The sequence below is a fragment of the Python bivittatus genome, unplaced genomic scaffold (assembly GCF_059951505.1).
Source record: "Python bivittatus isolate LINGU-HERP-01145 unplaced genomic scaffold, Pbiv_v1 ctg000220_np1212, whole genome shotgun sequence".
Classification (NCBI taxonomy): Eukaryota; Metazoa; Chordata; class Lepidosauria; order Squamata; family Pythonidae; genus Python; species Python bivittatus.
In genome coordinates this window covers 19,343,698-19,367,076 of record NW_028277048.1, presented here as the reverse complement: position 1 = coordinate 19,367,076, position 23,379 = coordinate 19,343,698, and the positions used below count along the sequence as shown (strand labels likewise).

At 40.4% G+C, this 23,379-nt stretch overlaps 1 protein-coding gene across 1 annotated transcript; it reads left to right on the top strand.

Annotated features, from left to right (window-relative positions):
* The first annotated feature begins 3,533 nt into the window (after positions 1-3,533).
* On the top strand, positions 3,534-18,775 carry PRR13 (proline rich 13). The gene is made up of 4 exons (XM_088138037.1): positions 3,534-3,658; positions 12,201-12,240; positions 13,446-13,852; positions 17,165-18,775. The coding sequence occupies exons 2-4, from the start codon at positions 12,222-12,224 to the stop codon at positions 17,207-17,209; spliced, it is 471 nt and encodes a 156-aa protein (XP_087994163.1). The 5' UTR covers positions 3,534-3,658; positions 12,201-12,221; the 3' UTR covers positions 17,210-18,775.
* The last annotated feature ends 4,604 nt before the right edge of the window (positions 18,776-23,379 follow it).

The window sequence follows — 23,379 nt, the reverse complement described above, 5'->3', positions numbered from 1 at the left end:
CAAAAAGAAAAAAAAATGTAACAACTAAATCTAAATCAACATTAAAAAAAAATAAATATGAAAGGAAAGCTCAACTCCAATATAGCACCCACAGGGACTGAATGTGCAGTCGAATAAAACAGCATTGACTTGTTTCATGCCATCTCTCTCACACCCCACAAACCACACGAGTGAAGGGAACTTTCAGCAGACCTTCTCTTGATGACCTGACTGGATGGGCACATTCGGTTCTGGCAAGGCGTTACCTGATGCACAGGATCCCACTCTGCACCATTTAATCTGGCTTCCCATAGGATGGAGAATGCACCAAATGTTAAACTGTGGCCTGCTTAATTGTGGTTTATGGAGTAAACCACAACTGGCTCCATTCGTGCAACACAATAAACCATAAACCATGATTTTTGAATCATAGTGCAGATGCACTAAACCACAAACAAGCAAGGAAACTGTATCATGGCTTAGCCCCGTTGGTGAAGCCAGTCTATATATTGGTTTTGTAATTATGCCTCCAGGGCTTTTAATAGACTTTTACATGTTGAAAAGCTGGAGGATGCTTTTCCAAAAGCCTGCACAACTGCTAATCTATCAGAGATTGTGGCCTGCCAGATATTTTATTATCTCCAGCAGCAACTGAAGGGTGTGTGTGTGTGAGTGAAGATGGTGACCACAGCAGTGCGAGCACAACTCCACTCCTTTTGCATGTGCATGAATATTACAACGGCCATCTTGACTTTTTTGACATCCCCATTTGCAGGTGGGAGATTCTGCACTTTGAAGGGCGGGGGCCACTGTTTGGGTTAGAACAGCCTTTTTCAACCTTTTTACCCTCGAGGAACCCTTGAAATAACTGCAGGTCTCAGGGAACCCTTGCATAAAAATCACACAATATATAAGTCCACAATACAATTCGCTTCTAACTCACTCCAAGTTTGAGAACCTTTACAACAACAGTAAAGCAGCAGACCAGCATATGAGTCACAGCTTGTAAAAATTTTATCAAGGTGAGCTTTAGCATTGCACGGTGCACCAAGGTCAGGAAGCAATGTTTCTTTTTTTCCAGCATGCTCGCTCACAAAACCCTGGCAACCCCAGCAAACCCCAGTTGGGAAAGCCAGAGTTGGGGGTCACAATTGGCCTTGGCTTGCTTTCTCGATTATTTACTGACTTACAGTATTTCTATGACTATAAGAGTACACCCATCTTTCTGGGAGTAGTTTTACCCGTTGCATGGAGACCTAGTTCACACAACACATTACTCTGTAATGCAATTCAGCATTGCTTGTCTCCAAGTTAATATGTGGTTATAAACCATGTTTGAAGGCTTAGTGTGCTATGTGAATCCAGTCCGTTGGGGTTGCTATGGTTAAAGAAAGCATGGCTTAATTCAGTGTGTGAGCAGAGGCACAGAAAGCCACTCCTTTCCTCCTCAACATCAAGCAGAGACCCCCTCTTTGTACGGGCCTACATACTTACAGGAAGGAGAACGGGCTTCAGATAGGAAATGACCCTTAGAAAACCACCCTCTGGACCCTGCTCCATAGATAAGCCCTGGCAGATTTCCTGGGTGGTACAAGCAGTTTCATTCACATTGACTCTGAAATAAGTCAAACAGGACTGAGATAAGTGTATATAGGATTTTGGGAGATGAGAATGGTTTCTAATGGATCCATGCTTGCTCATCTCTTGTCAGCCTGATTATATACAATGTGGTGTATAGCAGGGTTCCTCAACCTTGGCAACTTTAAGACGTGTGGACTTCAATTCCCAGAATTGAAGCTGGCTGGGGAATTCTGGGAGTTGAAGTCCACACGTCTTAAAGTTGCCAAGGTTGAAGAACCCTGCTGTATAGAAATCTATTTCCATAGGCTTAGGCACAGCTAAAGCAAAGCTCATACATGGCTTAACCACTTATGATTTCCCTTCTGCAAAAGCCCAGCCTTCACTGCTAGTGCTAGTTCTCATGCCTATTATTCATTGTTACATCAGGCTTCATTGTCCTATAATATACATAAGATCTCTTTGCTGTCTTGCTTTCTATTTTCTCCAAATTAAATAAAAAAATAGGCAAGATTTATATGCTGCTTTTGGAATTATGCAAAGGGACGTGTCCATTTAACCTGTTTTCGTACATTAAACAAAATGCTCAGAATGGAAAAAAAAAATACTTACTAAGCTCTTGGATTTTTTAGGAAGCATCCTGTAACACTTTCTGACACATAGCTAGAGTTGGTGTTGGTACACATCATCCTCCATCAACCACCACTAAACCTTAGTCCCAGCAAGGCCATCAACAACTTTACCAGTTAGTCTAGACCAGTGTTTCTCAAACCTTTTGCTCTCAGGACCCCTCTCCACTTGTAAAAATTATGTTTAAAATTATTAAAATTATTAATTTATTTAATTATTTAAATAATTAAAATTATTAATTAATTAAAATTAAATTATTAAAATGATTAAAATTATGTTTAAAAACAGCTTTTGTTCATATGGGTTATATTTATCTACATTTACCATATTACCAATGAAAATTCATAGAATATTATTGGATCATATAAAAATAGCAATTTCGAACCCATTCGATAATAACACAAAAGTTTTCATGAGAAAACCTGTATTTACAAGAAATGAAAAATAACAATGAGAAAAGTGATATTGTTTCAATTTTCTGCAAATATCTTCAATATCTGGCAAGGAAATCAGACCCCTCTTTAAGAAACACTGGCCTAGCCTGAGTAATTGAAAAGCATCATGGAAGAAGGCAGTGACAAGCCATCTTCGCCAAGAAAACGTCAGGGATCTGCCCAAGGAGATTTTAATTTTTAGTAGAGGCACTGGAGGGAACTGAGGCCACAAGGACTCTCCTTTTCCGCTCTGGTCATCTGCCCCAATGGCTTTTGCTTTTTTTTTAATATATAATTTTTTTGTATATATCTTTATTATAAAATGCTATATACATGCATTGTATGTACAAGAAGTAATATAGAAAATTAAGATCTACAAACATAAATCTGACAAGGACTTATGCAAGAAAGAAAGAAAGAAGGAAGAAGAGGGGAAAAAAGAGGGAGAGGGGAAAAAACAAAAAAGGGGAAAAAAAACCATTTAAAATGTGGTTTCCGACTATCAAACATTGTAAATATACCAGTAATTATATTGCTTTTAATCTCTTATCTTTGTTTTATCTATTTTACTATCATTCCTATTAAAACAATTCTTTAATATACAAAACCAGTGATCAATACATCATTTTTTTCCACTAACATCAGATAAGCAAGAAATGGTTCGCCCCGATGGCTTGTGCAGCTTCAAACCTCTGCGCCCTCACCCCCTGCAAGTGTAACTTCTATCTCAAGATCTGAACGGAAGTAAAAGAGATGCCCGTCAACTGAAAGACTTTAAGCCGGACACAGCCCCGGTAGCAAGCCCCCCCCCCCCGCTTTTCCTCCCAGCGACTCCTGCCCGAAAAGCGATTAGAGGAAGGCGGGGTGATGGAGACGCGATCTCTGACGGACGTCGCTCCCGGCCAATGGAAAGTTGGAAAGGAGCATGCCGAGCCAATGGGACTGAGCAGCTTGGAAATGGTGTCAGGTGCAAAAGGTTCCAGGAAGCGATAGTTCGAGCAGTTAAGAGGGCGCCGCAGCCGGGAGAGGCTCGGAAGGTAGTTAACTTTTCTTTGGGTGGGATTGGCTGTTCGGGGTCGTCGATTTCTTCTTTTGTGAAGGAAAATGGGTGGTTTCCCCCCCCCGCGGGGTGTGGGCATAAGGTGTTGGCCCGACACATCTAGCCATGGCTAGTTTAAGCCCCCTTTTACTGAATCCACTCACTGGGTTCCTAAGACGTGGAACCGTAAACCAGCTGCGTGCATGGATTCGCTGGCTTGCGGCCCCACGCCTTGAGAAGGCAGCAACAAAAGGGAGCTGAGGCTGGTGGCTGTGGGCTTGCGGTGGTCTTACCCCCACGGGAGGACAAGTGGGAACGGGCCCTGCGCGCTTACCTGGAAATGCAGCTTTCAGGACATCCTTGCTGGGGCTAAGAGTCCACCTCGGTTCGGGTGCTAATCGGGTTAGATTCCCCCAATTTTTACCTCTCAGTTACAGTAGCGGGATTGCCACGCCTACAAAAGTTCAGCACTTTTTTTAGAAAGTCAAATTGGAGACAGTAGATTGACATCAGTGTTTTTCAAACTTGGCCACTTTAAGATGCGTGGACTTCAACTCCCAGAATTCCCCAGCCAGCTTGCTGGCTGGGGAATTCTGGGAGTTGAAGTCCACGCATCTTAAAGTGGCTAAGTTTGAAAAACACCGACGTAGAGCTATGACTCATCTTTAGTCTGAGGAATATAATCATGTTATTAGTAATTATAAGCACATTAAATAATATTTCAGAGCACTTAAGTATTACACACGCACTAATTCTGGTGATGGGCCTCTAGTAATCCCTGCTGATGTGGTACTGAGGCTTGGAGTTACTCTCTCATTGCGTCCTTCTAAAGGTGAGATTTTTAACTGGTGACGTCTAGTTCACTTCACTGCCCCTTAGAGTATCACAGACTCTTAAAGAGGTCCAGGCTAAAACCCTAGATGTTAGAAACAGACTCATTCTTGAGTGTATGTAGCCAAAATGTTGTAAGGGAGGAAAAACCTTGGAGAACCCTAAAAGTGGTAAAAGTACAAGAAGTTTTGGGAAATTGGCCCCCAACTTGCCGAATGTGTTCAGTAAATGCAGGATGCTGGATGGCTGTTGGGGGGCGGCTGAAAATTGAGAGGGGGATGGCATGGAACAGCCTGGAAGTGGGTGGGCACAGGTTACATTTGGCTTCTAGTTCCACTAGCTGGTGTTTTATGTCAACAGTGTAGGTATATCCTGTGTAAAAGAATATAGGCTTTACTTAGGGAGTCTGTGTTGGGTAAGTAAGAGCAAGATATGAGCAAGCAGATAAGTAAAGGAGAGGAGATGTTAAAATTATGCAATGAAGGACTTGGGTCTGCAGAATCATAGATTGGAAGAGGCCATGACATCCAACCTCCAGCCAGTGCTAGAATCCAGATTGAACCACCCCTACTAAATGCTGTGTAGCCTCTGCTTGAAGACTTCCAATGAAGGGCAACCCCTCAGCCATCTTGGTCTTTAGACCCACTGCCAAATAGTTCTCATTGGTAGATTTTCCCCCCCATAACATTCAAACAAAATCTACCTTTCTATAGCTTAATACAATTATTTATGAGCCTGTACTCTGGAACAATGGAGAATAAGTCTTACCTTCTTCTGTGAAATCCTTTCAGGTATTTGGTGTTGTTATATTCCTTCTTTCTTCATAGGCTTTAGTTTCCAAACTTCTGATCATCCTTGTTTCCCTTCTCTGAGCTTGTTTTCTTGTCTGAATTCTTCTTAAAGCGTAGTGTGAAGAACTAGTAGTGTGCAGATACTCAAGGTGGGGTCTGATAATGATTATTTCTTGTAATTTGGAAACTATATTTTTGTGGATGCAGCTTGAAACTGCATTTGCCTTTTTTTTCTAGCCACATCAAATTGTTGACTTATATTTAGTTGCCAAACAATCACTATTCCAAGATTATATACAGCCTTCTGCAGTAGACATTATGGCAATGTCCATTTCTTAATACCAGTAATTTTCTAGGAAACAATCCATTTTACAATTTCCATTTTGCACATGGAGAACTTGGAATTAGATACCCTGAGCTACCCTTTATTCATTGCAAGGAAAGTTATTGTGGTGATTAGAGTTTGCATTAGAATAAGGGAGTCTCAGGTTAAAATGCAGCATCAGGGGCTGAGTGATGGAGGCCAATCACTCTCTCTTGACCCAGCCTGTCTCAAAGGGTGATTGTTATAAAGTGACACTGGGCAGATCTTCTGGAGAAATGATGGATATAAATCAAATAAATAACTGAACTAGGCTTTGAATCCAGGCTGTGGTCTGTTACTATCCAGTAAGCAGAGTAAGTGTTGTGCTGAATCAACTCAAAGGCCCATTGGAGTGGCAAACCAGATGCATATGGGAAGCCAAAAATACAAATAGGGTGGTGAGTATATAGCCATTACAGTAATATGGTTTAAGATTAGCTACATATGTGATTAAGTTTGTTTGTTTTCTGGTAGGACTTCAATTTTTTATCTTCCCTGTTTGGATTAGTATATCTTTCAGTCCTGCTTGTGGTGCTAATTTTTGTTAGACCTGTTCCTAAAGCAGAAACTCTTTTATGCCTCACTCTTTCAGCAGTCATGTAAGAGGTTCACATTCCAGTGTTCAAAACAGGAGTTTGAGAATGTATAGCACACTTACAACTTGAATCCAGTTCCATGTGCAGTATTCACATACATAACTGTTGTAACCTGGAAATTTCATAGTAGAGTTTGCTTTATTTCCCATCTGAGCTGACTTGCCCTGATTGCAGATCCCACACACTCTTCCCTATTTCACTTAATTTCAGTAAATGGCCCACTTAACATTTTCTGAAGATGAACAAAGTATCATAAAACTTTATCCAGAAAAATGTGCTTGTGTAGGCATACTTTCTCCCTGCACACAATTCATATCTTCTACTTGAATGTTTTCTAGTGAGACACAGTCTCATATGTGATGTTCAGAAGACAGTCCCACCTGTGACAAGAGATGTGGGCTGCAGATTTTTCAGAGTCAAAATTGTCCACAATTCTGACAGATTTGGTAGTTTCAAAGTTGTATGCTTTTTGCTTTTAGATGATTATATTAAAAAATTGAGAAGCTAAATGTGCATTGTAATTGCATATTATTTTATTGCCTATTACCCAGTGTTATTTTCAGCACTCCAGAAGAAAAAGTTCATTCAAAGCTCTTAGTTTCTTCAGATCTCATAAAATAGACAAGATTTATTTTTTTCCACATCAAATAATGTAGTCCAAACCTTGTGCAGATTATGGAAATTGAGACAAATACTAATTACAATAATAGTCATTTCTGTAGGAAAAAATTCTGATTCAAATTTTTCTAAAATCCCACATTTCTAACAGATCAACTTTAAGGGGGGGGTAAAGAATTGTAGTCTGGTTAGTTTAATCATATTATTAAATGATTATCAAATATTGTACTGACTGCAAGTTTCTACCAGTTGATATCTTTTCTGGATTCTGAATTTCAGCTGAGTTCTTTGCCTCCCTTTGTTTCCCTTCTCATTTGCTTGAGCATGCTAATAATAGGTGTATGTGCTAGCTTTGCATAAGCATTTCATAACTTCTTTAGTTTTGTAGACCTGATTGATCAAAACGTGATTTTGTTTCTAACTTACTGAGCTCAACCTCATATTGGAAGACCCAATGTCCTTATCGGCAACAGCAGGAGAAGGATATCTAATTAATGCAAATACTTAATTACTACAGAGTATTACAGAGTCCACAAGAAGGGGTTGGCTGCTTTGTTCTAGTAAATGAAACAGGGAGGAGAATAATTTATACCTTTGATCCTAGGCATTGGAAAAACTCTTTGGAAATGATAAAAACATTATAATCTGATGCCTTCTGTAAGTTACATTTTAGTAAAATGGTCAAAGCCAGTGCTGGGTTTGTAACTTCTGAAATACCCAACCAGTAATTCTGGGAATCATCATTCCAACACTGCTGGAAAGCACAAATTGAGAAAGACTACTCTAAGAATGGTTCAGATGAGAATTATAACAATTGTTGAGATTGTCAAACGACACTGTTTGCCATTCCCACAACAGATATGCTTAATATCAGCAGCTCTTTCTAGACTATGAAATAATTTACAGCTAAGTTGAGGCTGGTGTCCTCCCTGTTACAGACAGGAGGGGGCTTAAAACACTTCTTTTTACAAAGACCTTTTACAGATTTGTTTAAAAATATAGTGCTGGTTTGTAATGAGGGTTATCATATCTAGGCTGCAAAAATCCAGATTATCACTAGACAGCAGAGCTTTTGCCATCTGGATTTTTTCAGCCTTCTTTGTTTAATTATATATGCATGTTTGTAAGTGTTTACAACTGCAAAATGGGAGTGGGTCTATCCCTGGCTAATTGAAGAACTGCCTTTCCCCTGTTGTTTCTGTCTGTCCAGTAAGATCTGATAGAGTGGGCATGTTGCAGGTCCCATCCTTAAAACAGTGTCATCTGATGGGATCCAGGCAGTCTGTCTTCTCTGTCATGGGCCTGCCCCCCAGAGGTTTAAGATACCCCCAACCCTCCCATCCTTTGAGCCTTGAAGATCTTTCCCCAAGTGCCAGATTGGGAAGTACTGTAGATGCCTGGGGGGAGGATTTATTAGTGTGCTAATCCCCAGGTTTTTGCCTTCTTATGGTTTTTGCTGTATTGAATGTTGTTTTAATTTGTGTGCCACCCAGAGTTGTGATGAGATGGGTGGCTTATAAATGTGATGAATAAATGAATAAACATTTCAGATCCAAATCATACTTGAAAGCTTACTGTATCTTACAAAAATGTAGGCTTACATTCTTGTTTAGAAGCGCCTTCAGTTCAGAAAGCACAAGGATATTAGCTAAAATGCTTAGTTTGTGTGCTAGGCATTTCTCTTGTAAAATCCTGCCTTAAACAAGCCTATACTGTATTCTCATTCCCTCAACATACTTGTTGCATCACATAGGGATAATGTTAGTTTTAATAAAGTTGGAAGAACTATTGAGATGATGTAGATAAAGTTCTTTTCAACACTATTAATCTGCTGCTTCTTTAGCTGCAAATAGTTACCTGACCTGCAACATTTGGAAGTTTCTCCATATTGTCCTGTAGAGCCCAAATGCCTGCAATGCCAGTAGTGCAAATGTTCATAGAGGGGAAATGTGTGCATTAACCATGACCATTTCAGGGAGGACAGTGTGTTTCAATGCAGAGATGGCTAAGGAGGGAATCATCCTGTGTGTCAGGTTGAGGATCTGTCAGAATGGCATTGGCAGTCAGTTCACCCCTGTAGCAAGGCATAAGTAAAGGAGTGTGCGTGAGAAGCATATTGTAACGGAGGATCTAAATGTATTTGGCATGAAAATTGTTAACCTCTTTGGATTCAGTAAGTGAAAAAGAGTGGGGCTTTTATCCTCCTTAAATCTAATGCAGAGTAATTTATGTAGCTTTCCTGGCCAAGTTTCAGTCATGTATTCTTTTAGTTTAATTGCAATCACAAAATTGATTTGCTTTGATGGAAACGTATTGGTTGATGTGTGTTCCCACCATTTGGCCTTGGAACATTAAGACCTTAAAACTGGAGGATGCTAATTCTACTTTGTCCTTTTAAATGTTGTTTTGGGTATGCGGTATGTGAATGTGATTAGAAATGAAAACTGCCATATTTACTCTGGAATCGTTAGGACGTTGTTAAAAGAATGTAGTGTTTTGTATTTAAATCATTTCAGGGATACCTTCAGGACCCCAAGACTGAAAGGAATTCTAAACATTTGAAATAATATATTTGTTGCCCTGAATGTTCAATCCAATACTAAATGTTTTAATCTCGTTTGAGTAACACATCAGTGGCAAAAGTGCTAAGATTTCTAAAAGTTTTTTTTTTTTTTAGAAAACAGAAGTCTGTAGGCATGCTAATGGGGAATATGAGAAATAATGCTTCATGGGCCCGTGAGAAAAAACAGAAGGGAATGATTCCTGCAAAAAATTAGGATGAGAGAAAGATATGGTATAATGTGTTTAGGGAGAAAAAGATAATGGCTACAAATGTAATCAAGGAGAATAAGGAAGGAATAAGAAAGAGATGGAGAAAATGTGGAGTGATACGTATAGAAAGAAAAAGGATTGTTTTCAAAGTGGGTGAAAATGGCTAAGGAAGAAACCTCCAGCAGAGATAATAGAATTAAAAACAAAAGTGCTGAAATTATTTTATTTAAGTAATTATTTATTTCATATCCTGCCTTTCATTCAGCAGGTCAGTGTGTCATACCCAGTAGTCCTTCCTCCTCTTTTTTCCCCACAATAACAACTCTGTGGGGAAAGCTGGGGCGGGGGGGAGACCCAAATTAAACTGTAACAAGTGGGATGTTGGATGGTGTAGTTTAGAAATACGTTTGGGAATGATAGTGATATGTCAAAACATGGAACTGAAATGTACACTGTAAATGTTTGAGGGAAAAGTGATTTTAAATTGGCTCTGTGAATTTGTTGAACTGTTTGAGGGAAAAGTTATTTTAATTGGCTCTGTGAATTTGTTGAACAAGACTGCAGGTGTAGATGGAAGAATGTTAAAATATGAAATGGTTTGTGTACAGAGTGGCTGTGTAGCTAGTTTAACATGTCTGTGAAGAATGCCATAATTATTCTCCTGTACAGTAGGAAGTGTGAATTCAGAAAGCACAGTTTAATCAAAGTGCTTGGCAAGGTGTTTGGCAGAATTTACGTAGAAAGAGTTCAAGAGGTAACAATAAACAAAATGTGGGACATGGTCTGCAACTTTATGCCAGGTAAGTGATCATGAGACAGAAAGTTTATTGCATTTTTTTTTATTTAGAGAAAGCATATAATAAAATGAGTACACTTGAATTACAGAACATACAAAAACAATTGAAAATGGGTTGCCGTATGTGATAATTGTAGCATATGATGGAAATCAAGTGTTAGAATATTCGGAATGCTTAACAAATTGTTTCGCATTGACCAGGAGGTAAGACAGGGATGTGTGATGTCCCCTTGGTTGCTTAATATATTTTTGCACAAATGTGTAAGAAATGATTGTGGTGACTTTGTAGGTGTGTTTGTCAGGAGTGTGTGCACTTTTGTATACAGGAAATACTGTGTAGTTGACTGAGGACATGACCAACAGTATGATGCAACAAGGAATATGGATCTGAAAATGACTGTGTCTGACTGAGAAAATGGAGTGTATAATTGCAAGTTACACATAAATGCCTAGAACAAGTGCATGAATTTGTATACCTTCGTAGAATCTTTGCTAAAGATTGGAAAATGGATAGAGAAATTTTAAAATATGCAAATGCAGATAGAATGGTAGTAGGTAGTACGTGGCCTGTTGTGACAAATGAACGTTGATTGAAAGAAGCAAAAAGAACATGTTTCTGGTCACTTTGCTATAAGGAAGTGGAAGTTGGGTATGGGGGGAGAAACAAAAGGAACTTGAATGCAGTGAATATGGGTTAATTAAAGAAGTGTGTACTGTATGTTAAAACAAGGAATAGGCTTAAGAATGAATGAGTGCTGAATGAATGTAGATGAATAAACGGGTGACCAGTATAAAAGAAGTTCATTGAGGTGGGATAGTCATATAGAGAGAATAAATGATGTATGAATCACAAAACAAATATGTGAAGGGTGAAAATCGAGAAAGTTATGGTTGAAGGAGACCCTAAAAGGAGAGAGGTAAAAAGTTTAAAGAGCAAAGGGCAGTGTGGTGCATGGATGTAGTGGAAGCAAAGATGGTTTCAAGGGCAGAAAAGGATGAAAGGTTATCGTGAATGATGTTTGTAAACTGGGTTTAGATTGCCCTTTTTTCCTCTTATCTCCTGTCTTTAATTTCTTTTGCTCACTACAACTTTATCTTTTTCTGCACTTTATATAACATTATTTACCCCAAAAGGGAATAAATGATGGGTAGCTTTGAGTGTTTCAAAATTCAGAATGTAGGAAAACCTTTTTTCATCATTCTTTAAAAATACTGAGAGCTTGGTATGAAACATGAATATTGGAAAGATTCGTTTCATATTTTTTTAAAAAATACTTTCTAGTATTTTAGTGCATTTTCTATCATGCTGTTAAGGATATGATTTAAATTGGTGTGAGTTGGAACTAGAAATGCTAAAAGAAAAATTGGAAAAAAAAGTCAAGAATCCTGAAATTCACTGTGCTATTTTCCCAAATTATTCTTTCCCATCAGCTTCTCCTTGATTAGTACTCCTTGCTGAATTCACACATCATATTTTGTACTCTGGTGGTGGTGATTTTTTCTTAATGAGATCTGTGAAATCAACCATTATTGTTTATAACCCATGATTTATGGTTTGGCTTTATAAATGAAACAGGCCACTATAATTTGTTCAGAAACTGTGATGAAAGCAAACTATGTAAACCCAAAATATCTGCTGCGTGCGACTCTAGAGAATGACTGGACAGAAAATGGCTTCATTGCATCTTTCCCCAGAGGTGGTTCATGCAGAGCTGATGGCCTTCTCGTTTTACACTGTTGGGCTTACTCTGTCTTCTCCCTTCCGTTGACAGATTCTTCTCTTGTGGAGGACCATGTGGGATCCCAATGCAGGTAAAAAGGGGAAGGAGATCTAATGGGATTTGCTAGGATACTTCTCTAAAAGCACAAATCAAGTACAGAATGTCATTGCCTATTAAATCTATCTGGGCAAGTAGCTGGCCTTGTGACTGGAGGTTTTAATGGAGACCAGCATTTGGCAGCCTTCCATAAAGGTTTGGAATGCATGCTCTTTGTTGAATCATACATTTGTTGCCATGGTCTTTAATAGCTGTCTGTCTGTCTCTTTTCCTTTGTTTTAATGACTTGGTAATTGTCACAACACCTTCAGTGTCCTTTTGTTGTCTCTTACATTGTCAATGTATCAGCATTAGCACACTGGTGGCAGAACTCTTGCAAATTTCCTCTGGAAAGGAAATCTGTCCAGAAGCAAGTTGCAGACATTTATGGCCGGTTGCAATTAACTTCAGCCAGCCCACTTCCTGCAACTGAATTAGTTTGTCTCCAGTAATCTGTGGAAGAACTTCCTGTGTGTTTTCCTTACCACTGCATGCCAGATTCACTCCTCTACATTGGCTGAGTGCTTTGTCTATTCACAGTTGGCTCATTTGGATCTTGCTTTTAAGAGACGTGCTTAAGGTTAAAATGCACATGCACAAAGGAATCCTTTGTCACGGTCTCCCAGATGTGCACCTTGAATATGCTTAAGAGATGGAACCTAAGAACTTCATTTGCTGATGGTGGCTTGCTTTCACATTTGGTCATCTTTGGATAGATTCAATTTACAACGGACGTCCAAGCCAAAGCATCTTTATGATGTTGCTCAAAGAGCAAAGGTCTTTGCAATTGCCATTTGGTGAGAATCTACTGAATTGAGGGGTTTTATGGTTACCACTGAGCACTCTGCAAAACTGTGGGAAAGTATGATCTGGTGCTATTTGCGTGCATCACGAGTTGAAGATGAGACTAGCCTTTCCCAACCTGATCTTAATCCAAATGTATTGGGCTTTCCTGTAATGGCAAGACAGTGTCATGGAATACATCAGTTTGAGAAAAGCAAGATTAGCAGCATATGGGTGTAGGGGGTTAGGAAGGACTTGAGCTGTGTATAGAATTTTGGTTTGTCCAAAGCTACGAATTATAACTGGAGATTCTATGAGCAAATTAGCCCTTCAGGGATAGGCACAAAGATGGTTGCAGCTGGATTTGTTTCACCGGGTAGCAGCTCTATTGTTTTTTCTTCTTACTTTCCATTTTAGGGCAGCCAGGTGCCTACTCTGGAGCAGTCTGTCCCCCCAACCCTTCTTACCCAGCTGGTGTCAATCCTGCATACCCACCTCCTGTGAACCCTGCATTCCCTCCAGGCCCTATGCCTGCTGGCTCCTACCCTGTCCCCCCAGTAGGGATCCCAGGGCAACCTGCCTATCCACCAGGCCATCCCATTCAGCCCCCATATCCTGGTCATCAGCCTATGCTGCCTGGTGGTCCTTTGCCCCCACCTGCTCCGGGTATGCCCGGAGGAATAGGAATCAATCCTTTGCTGCCTGGGGCTGCTGCTGTGGGGACTTGTGTGATGGACAAGAAAGCTGCCAAAAAGATGAAGAAGAAGATGAAGAAGGCACATAAGATGCATAAACCACACAAACACCATAAGCTGCATGGAAAGGTCAGTAGAAGAGTGGAAGGGCAAACCTTGGCTGCACTAGGAACTATGATTTACTTCCAGCTGGTGCCAAACGACGTCTTTGTCTCAAATCAGAGGTCGCTATATCTTGCATCTTCTGAAAATCTCAGAAGCTATTTGGTTGGAATCCATATTTCGAATCTAGGATTAGCTCCTTGGGGTGGTAGAACAGAGGGACTTGGAGTTTGGGGGGGAAGGGAAGCACTGCCCAATGAGGTTTGGTTCCCAATTTGCACTGTAGCTACGCATGAAGGAACGTTTCAAAAACAATGTACCAATTAGCGGAGAAGTGACAATTTGAAACAGAGACTGCTTTTGTTGCTCTGGCTGTGCTCCAAACAACTGATCAACCCAATTGGTGTTGGCTGGAGAGAGAGCGACATGTGCCGCACCAGCATTTGGGCTGGGAGGGGTAGCTATTCACGTCTTACTGATTTGTGTCTGTTGCTCCATGTCTAACTAGAGACATGCCTAGGGCAATCTTTAAAAACCCACTTTTATTTTACTTGATATTATCTACCCATTTTCCCCGAAGCACATCTCTACAATCAAAGGAGCTACAGTTTTGCTTTTTGAAAAAAAAATTAAACATAATATGATTACGTTAAGGCATCAGGTTCTGGACAGCCATATGGAACGCAAATGCACCTTCTGAAGTTCTCTTTTAAACCTCATTCTGTACAGAGTATCTGTGCAGAAGCTGTACCTTCAGGGCTGGTGTGCATTTATAAAACTAGGGAAGGAATAAAACTTCATTCTAGAAAAAAGTTGATAAATTATTAATGATCAGTTCCTGCAGAGGAGACAACTAGAGAGGTACTGGCTAAAGACAAAGTGTGATCTGATCAAACATAGGTAAGAACTCAGGTTTGAGCCTACGCCATGGCGATAAGAACAGTGAAATATCAGTATTTTTCCAGCTCATATGGTATACATAAATTGTTATCTGGCAGCCCTGTTTAAAGTCATCCAGATTCTTTTAGAGAATGATGGGCTTGAACAGTATTTCTTGGGCCTCTCTGAGGAATTTTCAAGATAACTGGAGGATCAAATTGCTCAGATTTACTTGGAGTTCACCACCAGCTGGGCATCTCCGGTTGAGATTATTGAAACCATGTCTAATTAAGGTTACGTGGGAGGAGTTTGAGCTTGTTAATCTTAAGGAAGTGGATAGAGTTGTTTGTGATGTTAGTGCTGCCACCAGTGGTTTGGATCCTGCCCTTCCTGGCTTGTGAATACCACTAGGGAGGTACCAGGAGGCTGGGTCAGGGCAGTAGTCAGTACATCCTTGAGAGAAGGAGTGGTTCTGCCTGCCTTGAAGGAGGTGGCAGTGCACCCTCTCCCCAAGCAGCCATCGCTTGACCCAGCACATTAGATAATCATCATCCAGTCTCCAGCCTTCCTTTTGTAGGGAGAAGGAGGCACTGCAGAGTTTCCTTCCTGAGAGGAAGATACTAGTCAGTGGTAGTGAAGAGTGGAGATGTTGAATCCTAGGGCCCTCCACTGTGCAGTAGGGTTCAAAACACTTGCTCCTCCTACTTAGTATCTATTTAAAGCTGTCTGTCTGTCATCTACCAGCATGGAGTCAGGTATCATCAGTATGGGAATGACACTCAGCTTTATATCCCAACTCCTGGCTGAACAGGAGGTGTGGTTGTGCCTGCATGCTGTTTGGATCTGGATGAGGAAGAACAGGCTCAGGCATAATCCCAGCAAGACAAGTGCCTCTCAGGCCAGGAATCTTTCAAAACCAGGGATACGGTATATCACATTTGGTACTGGATGAGTTGTGGGGAGTTGGTTTGTGACTTGTGAGTCTTCCTGGATTCATGGTTCCTGCTTGAAGAACAGGTGGCAGCTGTGGCTGGAAGGGCCTTTGCCCAGTTACACCAGCTATATCCATTCCTGGATTGGGAGGTCTGCTCACTGCAGTCAGACATACTTTAGTCGCCTTCTGTTTGGATTATTGCAATGCACTCTAAATGGGACTGTCCTCAAAGACCACTTGGAAGCTTCAGCTAGTCCAGAATGCAGCAGTTCAAGTAGCGATCAGAGCCTCTAGGTTCTGCCGTGTAACACCTCTACTTTGGGAACTGCACTGGCTACCAGAGTGCAATTCAAGGTCCTGGCTGTTACCTTTAAAGCCTTATATTGCTTAGAACTTCAATGATCTAAAAGGCTGCCTTTCCCCAATGGCTTCCACCTGCCCAGTAAGATCTGAAAGAGAGGGTCTGTCCAGGTCCACCCTCCCAGGAAAGAAGGTAATTATTGTAATTGTTATATGGGACCACAGGGATCCTTCTCAGTCATGGTCTGCCGCTTTGGAACAGCATTCCTCCCCTGCCCCAGGATAGACTGGATAGATCCAAGAGCATCAACAGGCCCTGGGCCTGATTTTTCAAGAGCCTTCAGATTCAGAACAGATGGAGCACCACTCAGCTGGGTCTATCAATCATCCACTAGCAGTACCTCCCTCTTGCCCAGATTAAACTTCCATTAATTAGCTCTTTTACCTTACTCAGGCACTGATTTGGGACATCCCCTGCAGTTTGTACCTAGACTAGATGTGAAGAAGAGAAAAAGCTGGATATTATGTGCATATTGATAATACTTAAGGTTGCATCCCTGCATCATGTCCCTTGGTGATTTCTGCAGATTGAAATGGCTTGGCATTTACTACTGGCCTACAGTTCTCTAGTAGAGTTGGAGAATGTGAAGATAAAGGATATGGCATACATGTAGGACTGGCAGAAGAGATCTGGTGGGGCAAAAAAAAGCAGGCAATAGACACAATCTAGACTATGTGAAATATGCTTCACCATCACCAAACTGTACCATAAACAATTGCCTCACTTCTTACACCACTATGAAACTGTGTTTTTATTCTTTTTGCCGCTCTGTTAAGCTGTCCAGAAAACAAGTTGTTGGATGGCCATATAAATAATAACCAGATCAAGTTCCACAGGTACCACTGAGACCTTGCCAAGGGGCTTCCTGCTCTATTCAGCATTAATGTGGCTTGCAGAACTGACAAGGAGTAACACTATGGATTCTTTTTCCCTTGCAACCAGTGCTTGCAAAATACTGCCATGTTTTTAATGTATAAAGAGTGAGATGTTGAAATTCAAATGCGCAGCCTCAGCCCTCAGATGTCTAGAACGTGGCAGTAGTGGTCATTAGAAAGGAGAAATGTTCTGTAAAATAGCAAACCTGCATATATGAAAATAATTTTAGCTGTTCTATGTCAGAATTATCCACACTTGACACTTGAAAAGTTTGTCTGTCTTTTTTCAGCATTCCTCCTCCTCCTCCTCTTCCAGCAGCAGTGACTCTGACTGACACGTCTCCCTACTTTCCAGCTGCATCCTTTTCCACCAAGGCTGATCCTTGCACTGCTCTTCCTGCATCCATACAATGTTCACTAGATTGGTCACTAGATAAAAATGACACCTGCTTGCTCTTTGTCTGACCTCCAAGTTTGGGCAAGTATCAAGCTTATCCATAGGAGTGGTGCCACTGATTAGCCACGCCTGCTGGGATCCACTGCTGAACAAGCCAGAGTGGGAGGCCAGACCATTATTGGGCTTCAGGACACCTGTATCTGCACCTGTAAGCCATTTCTGCAGCCAATCAAATAATCACTCAGTGCTCCAAATGTTTTATTGGGATCCAATCAAATGATTATTTTTAAGAGGAAGTTGCTTGGGAGGTCCAAATCCACCCAAGTGCTTTTAAAAATTATCACTCACCGAAGTAGTTCCTGAATGCTCATGTAATGCCTGGAAAAAGGACAAAAAAGGAGAGATTGCTCAATATTAGAACTGCATTTGGAAAGTGTTGCTTATTTAATATAAACTAAAACAATCAGCTTTTGAAAATCGCAAATCAAATGTGCTTGATCAGGGATAATGGCATAACTGTATGTGCACAGAGCTTTATTATGAAATTTCCTCCTGTCACACACACACACACACACACATGTATTTATGGCATATTTTAAAGAGCTTAAATTCTGCAGCATACAAAAATGGTCACTCATGTTATGCTTAATTGAAACAATTTGTTCATGGCTGCAATCTTAGTTCACCTGAAGTTTGTATTTAGTTTGAGATGGCAGTATCTTAGTAAATTGCTCCATAGTGTTGAAAGATCATATGACATACATGTTGTGTAGTATGTTCCAAACTTCTACATTTGGAGGGAGCATTTTCTTATTCTTCAGCTCAAGGTTGCTGATGCCCTGCTGAAAAGGGTTGCTTAGATAATACCAAGATGTGTTTCTAAAATAAAAGAAGATTGCAGTTAATTAGCCAGTTTTTTAAAAAAAGAAAACCACATCATTGTCCAGTATTGCAGATTGTACAAGTTGAGACCTGCATAGGGCTCCCAAGAACCTTGGATGTGGATCCAAAAGCCCCTCCAGAAGTAGCCACCAAGTTATAATATTTAATGGGACAGAAAAAGAACCTAAAATATATTAGGAGTAACCTTAGTAATTGTATTTAATAATCAAGTTTAAATATAAAGGCATTAGTATGTAAATTAAATCAGTTTTTACCCTGGCCTTGCCTGTGTACATTCCGACTCAGTTTATTTCTTGTACTGCATGTCAGTCTAAGACTAACTGAAACCTTCACCACTATCATCCCTGAAAATTGTGGAACCCTAAGTTACATAAGACTTGCTGGGATGAACTAAAAGGACCATATCTTGTTAGAAACGTGTTCTATTTCACAGATTCATTTTCTGTCCACTGACAATAATTACAAGTCTGATTCTACCTCTCTTAAACTTGTTCCAAATTGCTTTTCCCTTGGTAATTTTGGCTCTAATGCTCAGCCCGAATTGTAGCGTATTACTTTATATGTAAAAAATAAAGCAAGCTCCCGAAAAGAATCAAAATCAGATGAGTGTCTGTCAAATGTATCTTAACAAATACTCTTCTGTTCTTAGCTTGAAGCTCGTGTCAGTTGTATTTTAGCAGTACCTTCCAGAATGCAGCTGAACCAGGGAATATGCCACAATACTGAGTTCTCCTAGTTCAGAACCTAATTAAAGGGTAAGCGGTGTTTTTGTGGCTGGGAAACAGCAATTCCACTTACTTGTTTTTCAGCTGTTAGTGGCTGTAGGAGGGGAGCACCGATGTTATCAGAATGATCACAACTATAATTTTCTTATGAAATAACTTTATTAGCTTTTAAGATAAGAGTCATAAAAACGAACATAAAACTAATAGAGAAGATAAAGAATGAGAAAGAAAAGAATGAAAAAGAAAAGAACAAAGTCAAAAGTGCAAAAAAGAAAAAAGAAAAAATACAAAAAAAGAATGGCTTCCGGCTTTCCTCACAACAGATATAAGTATCAATTTACACTAAACTCTTACTCTAAGTTTACAACAGAACTTTCCTTTTTTTTCTATTATCCGGTATTCTTTCTAACCATCAAAGCCATACGTCATAATTTCATCTTTTTCTGTTTCACGCAAAAAGTCCACAGCTATAATTCTCAGTCCCTTTTGGGGCATTTGAGTTTTTTTTAAAATAAAATAAGTATATTGAGCCTACTGGAGGCTTCACACACCATTTTACAGCTTTTATTTTTCATTCCTCTCCCCCCCCACCCCAAAATCACACCATTGTGGTTTGGACTTTATGCTTCTGAAATTTGGCATCAGTTTTGGAAAAGCTCTGGGTCCCAGAAAGAGGTTGGGCCATGTATAGGATTGAAGGCTGCCCACACTTTAATGAAAGGAACTCAATTCATTGGGGAAAAAATTAAAAGGGGAGAAGTTATGCTTTTCTAAAAATTCCAGAATCTCTCATCTTTTTGGTAGAAGGCAGTGATTTATTTAGCCCTATTTGCCAGCAAGTTGTATCTCGTTTTGGAAAAAAGGCAAAAAAACATAAAACACTCCTTTTGATGGAGGCCTGGAAATAAAAATACTGATTATCTCTAATTAAATAAGTAATTTTATTTATTTTATTGGAATGGTAATTTTTTTTAATCCGGCCTTTGTTAAAAAACAAACCACACAACTATTTAGCATTAAGCACAACTAAAACTGTTCTTAAACCGAAATGGTTCCTAAGCAAATACATACAGAATTTTTAACCCTCCCAAAATGTCTATAAAGGAAAAAGGGGAGCAGAGATGACAAAGAAGATAATACTGATATACAAGCCAAATTCCTAGATCTTTATTGAGGGAGGAAAATACCTTGTCTTACTGTAAATGCAGTCTTCTTGTTTAGGCCAAAGAGACCTTTAAATCAATACTCCACTGGCAGGAAACATTTTACTTTTGAAATACTATTACTTTAGTCCTTGTTTTCGTTCTCTAAAACATTTGTCCCTCTAAAGAGGAAATGTGGAGGGGGCAGAAAGAGAAAAGCCTAGAAGCTGGGATGTGTGCACCATGCAAGTGTGCACATGATATTTAAGGCAACCATAAAAGGTATCTAAAATACCAATATTGTGCTAATAATAATGAAAAAATAATTGAACTACGACAATGCTAGAAAATGCCCCAAAGATAGGTCCTGTTTCCTTTTGGTTGGTTACCTTCCTAGCAGGAAATTTCTGGGGTAATTTTGGGAATAGCTTTTTCTAGTGCCTTGTTGGCAGCACGGGGTGTCCGTCAGTAGCGAGAATGCTTGGATGATGCTTCAGCGGATTCCTAAACACCAACGCACTGCGATGGTGGCAAGTAGTGTAGCACTGATCTTCAAGCCTAGGGTTTAAATGCTCCCATATTGCACCACCACTGTGGCCACAACTTCTCTCTTTTGTTAGTGGTGATCTGTCTGCAGGTTTGCCTAGGTCACCATCATTGTCAATGGTACACGCAGATTCAGAAGAAGGCAACCGCCCTTGGCGATCAGCCTCACAGTCGCAGTTTGCTAATGTAAGGGGGTGAGCTGGTTGAATGAGCAGTCCACCCTACCATCTCCTGCACTTGGGCTAGGGGAGGAGCCATGCCTCCAGCACTGGCCCCATCCCAGCTTTGCCCATGAGGCAAGCTTGTGGCACTGCTGCCCCAGGAGAAACCAAGCCTCCCGTGGCTGCCACCCTATCTCTTTCTTGACCAGCAGACCCTTCTCTGGTCTTCCCTCTGATTATCCCTTTGGCTGCTGCTCTAGCTTTTCTAGTCATGGCTTTCAGAAGTGATTTTTTTTAGGGCGGGTGGAGGACATCTTGAGGGCGAATGCAAGGAGGAAGAGGAGATGGGGAGAAACTGTAAAGACAAATCCATACTTAAAAGAAATTGGCTATGCTTAATATGTCCTAGCAAAAAAACACAGCAGTGTATATTCAACACTACCTAATTGGAATAATTAATTTTCCTTAAATAAGCAAGTAGGCCTGGGTAGGGGGAGGAATGTCTGTTTTAAAGTGCAAAGGGAAGCTGAAATGAAAAGCAGAGGACCTCTCTCCATCTAGCTAACAGATGATGGCAAGAAAGGTGCTGGTAAGCTAATTCTTATTTTGCATTCATCTTCTCAAAAATAGGAAAATAAGAGCTGGTGATTAGTATGCCACTTGGGGAACGAGGAAACTGCAGACTGGAATAGGCAAGGAGAGGCTAACACAGAACTTAACTAATTTAAATTAATTCTGTTCTCTAAGGCCAGATGGATTGCAGAAACATTGTCAGTAATCTTTGAGAACCCCTGGAGAACTGATGAGGTCCCAGAAGACTGGGGAGCAAATGTCATCCCCATCTTCAAAAAGGGAAAGGAGGAGAACCTGAGAAAATAAACACCTGTCAACTTGACTTTTATACTGGGCAAGGATACTACTGTTAGATGAACTCTCTGTTGACTGAATGACTGCACCCAAAGAGTGCTCATTAATGGCTTCACTTTAGCTCAGAGGGAACTATTAAGTGGGAGCCACAGGGCTGTCCTGAGCCCTGTCCTTATTCAGTGAGGGAGTTAAGGAAACAACCACAAAGTCTGTAGATAACACAAAGATGGGAAGAGGGGCTAAAACTTTAGATGAAAGAAGATTCAAAAAGATCTTAACTGGCTTGAGCAGTGGGTTGAAATGAATAGGATGAAATTTAACAGGGGAAATGTAATGATCTGCATCTAGGTGGGAAAAATGGAAGGTACAAGTTTAGGATGGGAGAAACCTGACATGGCAATTGTACATGTGAAAAGGATCTGACCACAAGTTCAACATGAGCTAGTAATGTGATGCTGTTGCTAGAAAGACAAATGCTATTTTGGAGTGCGTTAGCAGGATCATACAGTCTAAATCACAAGGAAAAAAAGTTCTACTTTACTCTGCCCTGGTCAGGCACCATTTGGAGTACTGTGTCCAGTTCATGGCACCCCAATTCAAAGAGGTGGTGACAAATTGAATCAAGTTCAGAAGAGAGACACCAAGATGCTGAAGAGTTTAGAAACCAAGCCATATGAATAACAGTTAAAGGATCTTAGTATGTTTAGCCTACAGAATAGACAACTGAGGAGAGATGACAGCAGTCTTCAAATATCAGATGGGATGTCAGACCAAAGGAACGAACTTATTCTCTTGCCTCTCTTTTCTCTAAAGAGCAGGCCCAGAACAAATGGGTTAAAACTGCAAGGAAGGAAGTTTAGACATCTGGAGGAAATTCCTGACTGTATGAGCTGTCAGTCAGTGGAACACATGAAGTGGTGAGTTTCTCCTTCACTAGAGATTTTCAAGCAGAAGTTGGTTGGTCACCTGTCAGAGAAACACAAGTGGACTCTGCAATGAACAGAAGTTGGAGTAGATGACCTCTATGATTCTATGATAACCTCCTATAATCCATAGAGTCTGACAGGCTCCCTGATCTATGTCAAGGAGGGAGGGAGGGAACCTTTAGCTTCACACCCATCCAATCTCAGGGCTAGCAAAAACTGGCTCAAGAAGCCACACAGACATCTTCTGGAGCTGGACCTTACAAGCTGAGTTGAAATTATTGTGAAGACTCTGAACAGCTAAAGAATCCCCAGTTTGAGCCAATAATTAAAGTAACTAATACAGACCCTCGTAGGAGACCATCTCAGATTCAGGTTTAAGGATGCATGACAAATTCATCAAGGAACTTAAAATAAGGTCCTTAAACATTGGATGATTGCCATTGGATTTAACTTTATGTAAGAGCATAGCTGGGAACCATATAGCATCCGTGGGATTATTTATGGTTTAAAGAACTTAATGGCTGCTAGCCGAGGATATACACTTCGTGAACAGAAGAAACCTAGTATAGCCTTTGCACTCTTGTCAGCCTTTTCAGTGACTGACCTAATTTGTTCCCTTCACGATCCAGAGGAATGGAAAATCTCTCCAAGGTATTTAAAGGATCTGACTTGCTCTATTAAGTTTCCATTTATTTGCCAAGAGTGTTTGCAGCTCTGGACCCCCTCTGAAAAAATCATGACCTTGGTTTTGGAGTAGCTTTGCCTCATCATAGTAGGTTGCTATGGTTCTCAAATGCTGTACGGATGGTCAAAGGGATAGCTGCACCATTGGCATAAA